This window comes from Montipora capricornis, chromosome 1 (assembly GCF_036669925.1).
Source record: "Montipora capricornis isolate CH-2021 chromosome 1, ASM3666992v2, whole genome shotgun sequence".
Lineage (NCBI taxonomy): Eukaryota > Metazoa > Cnidaria > Anthozoa > Scleractinia > Acroporidae > Montipora > Montipora capricornis.
Window position 1 is genome coordinate 35,634,977 of NC_090883.1, and position 7,500 is coordinate 35,642,476.

At 39.4% G+C, this 7,500-nt stretch overlaps 1 protein-coding gene across 2 annotated transcripts in view; it reads right to left on the minus strand.

The window, feature by feature from the left end:
- LOC138040447 (N-acetyl-beta-glucosaminyl-glycoprotein 4-beta-N-acetylgalactosaminyltransferase 1-like) overlaps nucleotides 1-7,500 on the minus strand; it is a 37,419-nt gene that overhangs the window by 13,806 nt on the left and 16,113 nt on the right. For both annotated transcript variants that reach the window (XM_068886174.1, XM_068886179.1), the window contains exons 6-12: nucleotides 6,893-6,969; nucleotides 4,007-4,082; nucleotides 3,618-3,681; nucleotides 3,274-3,359; nucleotides 1,611-1,659; nucleotides 1,327-1,439; nucleotides 745-846 (exon numbers count right to left, since the gene is read on the minus strand). In XM_068886174.1, the coding sequence (XP_068742275.1) occupies nucleotides 745-846; nucleotides 1,327-1,439; nucleotides 1,611-1,659; nucleotides 3,274-3,359; nucleotides 3,618-3,681; nucleotides 4,007-4,082; nucleotides 6,893-6,969 (567 nt within the window). The remainder of the gene's footprint in view (nucleotides 1-744; nucleotides 847-1,326; nucleotides 1,440-1,610; nucleotides 1,660-3,273; nucleotides 3,360-3,617; nucleotides 3,682-4,006; nucleotides 4,083-6,892; nucleotides 6,970-7,500) is intronic.

Below are 7,500 nucleotides of genomic sequence, written 5' to 3' on the forward strand. Positions count from 1 at the left end.
GGAGGATTAGCTCGGGGCACCAAGATGGCCGCCTTTTGGTTTGTTTTGATAATCAAACATGGCTGCTGAGACGTGATATAAATACACTCTACTGTCCTAATGAACAGAATCTTCCGTAACCATGTAAAAATATCGTGCGAAATTCTTCCCCTCAACTAAACATCGCAGCGCTTTCCAAACCATGCTAAAGAGAACTGGTTTTCAAAGTACATCCTCGTAAAGATGTCATTATTCTCACTCACCTAATTCTTGTTCTTAACAAGAATGATTTACAAATCAAAATGAAGGTACAGCCGATATCATACAAGCTAACATTGAAAAGAGCAGGTTTCAAGGGGCCAATCACAGCAGGTGAAGACAACTAAAAGAGCCAATTATAACGTGAGAAAAGACAGCCGGTGCTAAGCGTCGGAAAAGGCGTGAACACGTCAAAGTAGCCTGTTTCGTTTTTGCCTGAGATTGGCTGAAAAGGTGGCGCGAAATTGCTTTTGAAACTCAATTGACCTCTTAAGCTTGCACGTTTTGTTTCCCTATTTCAGACCACGTGATGTTACTCTACGGAAAAGTTTCTTTTAAATGTCGTCTTATGAACGTGCATATGTATCATAACGTATGAAAAAATAAAGGGAAAATTCCCTTGGGAACATCACGTGGTCTGAAATGGGAAAACAAAACGTACAAGCTAAAGGTCAAAGAGGTCAATCTAAACATGGGAAAGAGCTTGACTCTGACAATTACTCTTACTTTCTTGGGAATCTTTTTGTTGCCCCAGCTGATGTGATCGTTGATGACATGGGACATATTCACATCTGATTTGTCATCAGGAAAAACGCGAAGTACCTTTATCTGAAAAATGAAGGAATACCTTGGTTGGGGGGGAATGAATGAATGAATGAATCTATCAATCAATAGTAATCAATCAATTAATCAATCAATCATTTAATCAATAAACATTCCTTTTATAAATTAACTTACATGAACCGATCGTTCTTTATTGGCCTTTATAAAGTTCACATAAACTTAGAATTTCTTCAGATATTATTTCCTTAGTTTGGATACGCCAACCAAGAGGAGTTTAAGTAACGTAAACGTTAGAATCATGTGTGAAAGTGAGTTCGATAAGACGATAGCCAGAGGTTTTAATAGGGCCAAACTGAACTATCTTGGGCGATACACTTATATATGCCTTTTTAATAGTTACAGTCTCGGTCACAAATGTTGTCACACAGACGCGCTTTACGTATGCTGTTCTAGCGAAATGTTACAACTATTTATGACTGAAGTTGTAGCAAGGTCAAACTGAACTATCTTGGGTGATAAACTTACATAACCCTTTACGATAGCTTCATTTTCGGCGAGTTTTCTTGATACCAAGTATGAAGGACTGTAAGGACATGATGGCAGAGCGTCTGATACTGCAGAGTGGGGCAGAGTTTCAACTGTTGGAAAAAACAAACAATGAACCAAAGAAAGTATTAAAAACTTGAATTATTTTCACCTTAGTGCCATTCAAGTAACTGAAAATATTTTACTAAACTTTGTTGCAGGGTAAGAAAAAAATATCCCATCATCACCAATGAAGAACAAGAATTGCCCAGAAAGTATCCTACCTCGTGTATGAAAGTCATCTCTGATGTCGTACTTTTCTTGAGTCATAAACTAAAACGGAAAAAATTAATAAGGTGAAAAATGAAATATTTCAGTACGGAACGACGCAAGCGGCGACTAAAGCCGTGAGAAACGAGAGCTTTTTCTTTCCGTTCTAATCTTTCCGCGGCTTGAAAGCTCTTTCGCCATTCTCAATACTCCCGGCCTAAGGAAGTATTAGAGAACTTATTCGCAGGATAGACAGGGGAAGTGTTTAATTGTTCGCATTCCAGCATACAAAAATATATCGAAAACTCAGGCTGATACACTCTAAGAAGTTTTGAAAGTTATATAAATTTCTTATGAGACTTCGATATCGCGTGCTAGCAATTGCTTACAGGTACTATCACATACAGGGCAAAATTACTGAATGTTGATTGGCTGAGACGGAGGACATTTTTCCTTAATTACGAGGGCTTAAGATCTACAACCGTTACGGCGACGCTGACGAAAACGTCACCTCAAAGTAAAACTTTAAACTATCGTATGTCTTTCGCGATTATTCCTTCTCGTTCGCTTCCTGCAATGTGGGAGAAGAATCCTAAAAATAAATTGGTACGAGTGTCGGGTTTCAGAGTAAAAATAGAGAATGAAAGATTCTCTGTCGCATTCGCACCTTGTCGTTAGAACCTCTAATTATATGTAGCTGCATTAGAGCGGTTTTCAAATGAGTGTCGTAAAACCAAAACCAAAGTAATTACTTTGACCAATTAAACAGGACGGAGACAATCCAGTAAACCAATCAAAACTCGAAGTAAATACACGTAGCCGACACAAAGCGCGGGAAAATGTGCACGTGCAGGCCACGATTGGTTTTGTTTTCACTTCTGATTGGTTGAGAAAGTGGCGCGAAAACTTTGAACCAATCACTGTATGAAGTAATGCAAACCCAAAGCAATTCGCTAATTACTTTCGACACTCAATTGAAAACCGCTCTCAAATCCAATATTGTCAACCGATCTATTTTTATAAGAATAAAACGCAAACAGCGGTTACAAACATTTGCTTGAACTGCATAACATTATCTCTATTATTAGAGCATATTTTTTTGTCGTTTTATGTCAATCAATCTCGTTAGTTCCCAGTCCGTACAGTTGTATTTTTGAATTTAAATTTATCTGTAACTGAATAATAATCACTTCTGATGATGTATGTTGTAACATACGAAACGTTAAGTTTATTAGTAAAAGTTACACAGTTCAAGCAAATACTTGTAACCGCTGTTTGCGTTTTATACTTGGCCCAAGTCAAAGAATTTTTATGAGATCTATTTTTTATTAAATTTTGCCAACTGTCTAAATTTAAAATAAATTGGATAGTTTTTGCTTGAACGTTTACTTCAGCTTTGAACAAACCGTCCAATTTGAGAAAAATCTGGATACTTTCCATCAACCCGAATCAAATGTCAAGATAAATATAAGAACCGAGTATTGGGAGTGGCAGGACTTGCACCTTTTTGCTTCAGCCCCTTCGAAAGGTTCCAGATGAAATAATAATACACGGTAAATAGAGAAACAGCGAGATCCTTAACGCTTGTGTTTCTTGGTCAGCCTTTTTATAAGCACCACCGCAGAATGGTTTTGATGGTCCATCATGTCTTAAAACGTTAAGGAATGGACTAATAACCTTGTTAAATGCAAATGACAAAGTTGGGTGGTTCTTGCAGATGCAAATCGTTCGATTTCTTATCTCTTCCTCTTCAGCTGAATAATCTGTCAGTAAAAGGAAAACGTTAGCGCAAAACAGTAAATTTATGAAAAAATGGCCCTTGAGGGCCAACTAAATTCGTCTTTTATATGAAAATCTCAAGATACTGTCAACTTAGATGGGAGCTACAACCTCGATAAAGAACTGTGCTTAATTTAAAAAAATAAAAACAACACCACATAATCGTACAAAAGTGTAATGCCGTTTTCATCAGGTTAATAACGTTGACATTTGAAGCGAATATAAATTATATTGTTACTCACCAATATATTGAGAAAGATGTTGAGACTGGATAATTGCTAGGTTATCCTTCCCGGGTAGTTGCCACTGCAAGGAAAAAACATAATAACCGTGAAGTAAAATGCCTATGAGGTTATTGGTGAGTAGCATCCGATTGACCATGAACGCAACAACGCAGTTTTATCAAATGTGCACACATTGCGGGCCTTCCGTTCGTGTTGTCAACTTGTTCCCACGAGAACCCTCTGTCCACCTTGTAAAAGCGGAGATAGCCAAAGACAAAGGCGTCACAATTTCAAGTCTCCCTCCCCTAAACTGTGCTCGATCAAACGGTAAAGCAAGCGATATTTTGCATTTCTATTGTTAGCCTGCAATGCGTGCATCAATTACGTTAACAGAATGACAAAATTACCGCTACTTCCACGTGTTCTTGATTCTTCTTTTGTTTCTGAAGAACCTCAACGTAGTAGGCTCTTCCTGCTTCTAATCTTAAGGAAAAGATTGAAAGAAAAAAATCCTTAAGCGTTGAAAACGAAAGAATCACGAGGAAGATCTCTAATTTTATCTTTGCGATAAAATGAATCCACTGGATATGAGGGAGTTAAAAAGGAGTTTAAGAAACCACGACGGTTACGGGGACGAAAACGTCACTTCAAACTATTAGTTTAAGCTATTCTAAGTGTTTCACGATGTTCCCATCTTGTTTATGTTGTAAAATATAGGCGAAGTATGCTATAACCAGATTCGCACGTACGGATTTGACGGAAAAGAGAGAGAAGGAAAGAGTCATTAAGTTCTACTTTTCGTGCAACTTGTCTGGTGTCTCGTTGCGAGACAAGTTGCAAGAGCCGTTGCCCACGAAAGTTGAATTAAGTTCTACTTTTCGTGCAACTTGTCTCAGTGTCTATCTCTACTTTAAACCGTTCGTACCCATCGAGTTACAGAATAATTCACCCGAATTGTTCAACACGAGCAAGATGAAAAGCTATGAAAACATTGCGCATATATAGATGGTTTTCACCTGACGTCACAGCAGCTAACAACAGAGAAAAGAGTCGTTTGGGAATTTGTCTCTATTATGCGCACCAACATGGCCGTCTCATCACGTGATTGAAAATGATCCATACTTCGGTAATTCACATTGGGGAGCTTAAGCGACGACAACGGCGACGGCAACGAGAACGTCACAAATTTGCATATTTAGTGGGAAAAAGACAATAGCTTTGCACGCCCTGCACGTGCGTTTTTTTATTTTTGTCCATTTCTTTGCCCTCGTCAGCAAAACAACAGCGTGAAATAGCCAAATTTGTGTTTTTATGAAGAACGTCAGAACTCAAGGATAAGTTTTCATTTTCTCCCCTCAATTAAGTGCCGTTCCGACGAGTGTCATTTTAAGGAATTACCACACTCTTGTCATATAAAAAAGTTGAAATAGTCACGAAGCGATTAAAATAACGCAAATTTATATTTTGAGATGACGTTCTCTTTGCCGTCGCCGTTGCTTAAGTCCCCTCCCTATATTTATTACTCCCTTAGTCAATACGGCACTTAGAAATGCCTGCACTTTACAGAAAATGAAGCAATATTTAACAGAGTTATCTTTAATTGTTATATACCTAGACTTTCGCTCAACAAAACGAGCACTGTGATTGGTTGGTTCTTGGTCACGCGCCCCTGATCAAATTCAAATGTATCCCGATCGGGATACAATTCCACAGGTGTTGCCCGCTCCGGATGTTTTGCTGCGATTGTTGACGGAAAAGTCTAAATATACAACAAAGCACTTAATGTCTGGTCCCTCGGGAAACTAGTTAGTTTTGTTTTCCCTCGAGTCCTGATGTTTCCCTCGACTTCGTCTCGGGAAACATCAGGACTCTCGGGAAAACAAAACTAACTGTTTCCCTCGGGACCATACATTAAGTGTATATAGACCACCTCCCAACCCGAAGTACAACACAGAATAGTTAATATATTTATGAGGCGCGCTCTATCTATAATCACCCGAAAACTAGTTAGTTTTGTTTTCCCTCGAGTCCTGATGTTTCCCTCGACGAACATCAGGACTCTCGGGAAAGCAAAACTAACTGTTTCCCTCTGGACCATACATTAAGTGTAAAAAGACCGCCTCCAAACCCGAAGTACGACACAAAATAGCTAATATATTTATGTGGGGCGCTCTATCTACAATCACCCGAAAACAGTTTATAAGTATTACAAAAATGAGAAACACAACATCTGCACACTATAGCCTGGTTTTCAGTAGCGACGCAAGAACAAGCGCAACCATAAACGCAAGCACAATATCGTTTTTTATTTCACCGTGAAAACAGGCCTGACGCAAGCACAACGCAAGCTGCGATTTTCATCCAATGAAAAGTGCTCCTGATTCCACTCGCAGCGCCGAGTTGAAAGAAAGAACATGGAATTAGTGAATCTTTGTCTCTGTCGCGTTTTCACTTGACACGAATCTCTTGCGCTTGTGCTTGCGTCACTAGTGAAAACCCACCCTGCGAGCAGAGCCTCCTTTTGTCTTTTTCGTTACTGAGGAGGAGAAAAGGAGGCTCTACCCGAAACGCGTCAACTCTTTGAAGCCGCCGCAGCCCGAAGTTCTGGACTAGTCAATCTTGTTTTCTCTCGGCAAACCAGTTTTTCCAGTGCGAGCGTCAATTAAGTGACAAAACCGATGATTATAAATGAGCCCGCTGTACCATGAGAAACCAAGATGGCGGCGAGATCTGGCATATTAGGCTTGGGTTTCGAGACTGCATCCTGGCAACATGCAGCGCATACTCAATAAAGATCTCACTCGATTCATGCAGAGTCTTTCTCGAGAACGCCAAAATCGAGCAAGCAAAAGAAAGGCTCTGCTAGCAGGGTGGTCAAAACCAGGCTTAAAACTATGGCACATGTTAAAACTAAGCCTTTCAACTAGTTTGAAAATTATAAGTTAATCAAAATTCCATTAACTGAAAAACATTCACAAAAAGATACCTTTTACAATTCTTGTTAAAAACCCACATTGAAAAACGTCGTTAAATAAAAGAGGGCAGCCAATTGGAGCAGCTATTAAAAAGAAAGTCTCCAGTTTACGTTTCTGAGATTAACTGCGTTTATTTAGAAGCTCATCCCAAGCCGAATTTTGCTGTTGGAAGTGTGACACGTATGCACACAGGCTCTCCCGATACGGATATTCGGTCAACATCTGGGGAATTAGAGCTCGAGAGCAACATTAATGAACCGCACGGAGAGGCTGTGTGCAAAATAACACTGCAACAAAGCCGCAGAACATTGCTCTTACCTGATTTTTTCGGAGATTTGAGACTTTCTTGAAGTGAATTCAGAGAAACGTGTCGTTGCGGCGTATTGATTCTCAGGCTGATTAAAAGAACATATACAATGATCACGACATTTTTTCTAGGTGCCATTGGCTCAATCTCTTAGGTTTACCAGTTACTGAGCCCATAACCGGGAGGAGCCTACAACTGCAAAATACTGTAGGTCTGGGTAGCCGCATTTTCACAGATCAAGCTATGTTTAGAGGAGTTTTCAAATAACAGTCGCCTTGCATGAGTGATCATTGTCTATCTCACGAATAATTTCTCTTGCCGTCGTGATTAGCTGGAATAGTTTGGTTTCGCGGGAAAATCGATTAAAAAAATACCTCGGCCTGTAAAAACGCCAGTCCACTGACATCCAATGAAGTTGTACGCTGTTAGTCATGGACTCTCTGGGTTTGCAAAATATTGTATTTAAATAAAAGGCAATGTCAGGGTAGTTTTGTGTGTTGTGGGAAAAACAGAGGAAGATTCTCAATTAAATACTACCTCAAGTCACACGTATGATTTTTTCTTGACGTTTTCGGTTTTTAGAGCTCAGCTAATATAGCCATTACTCTGCTTCTTTAAT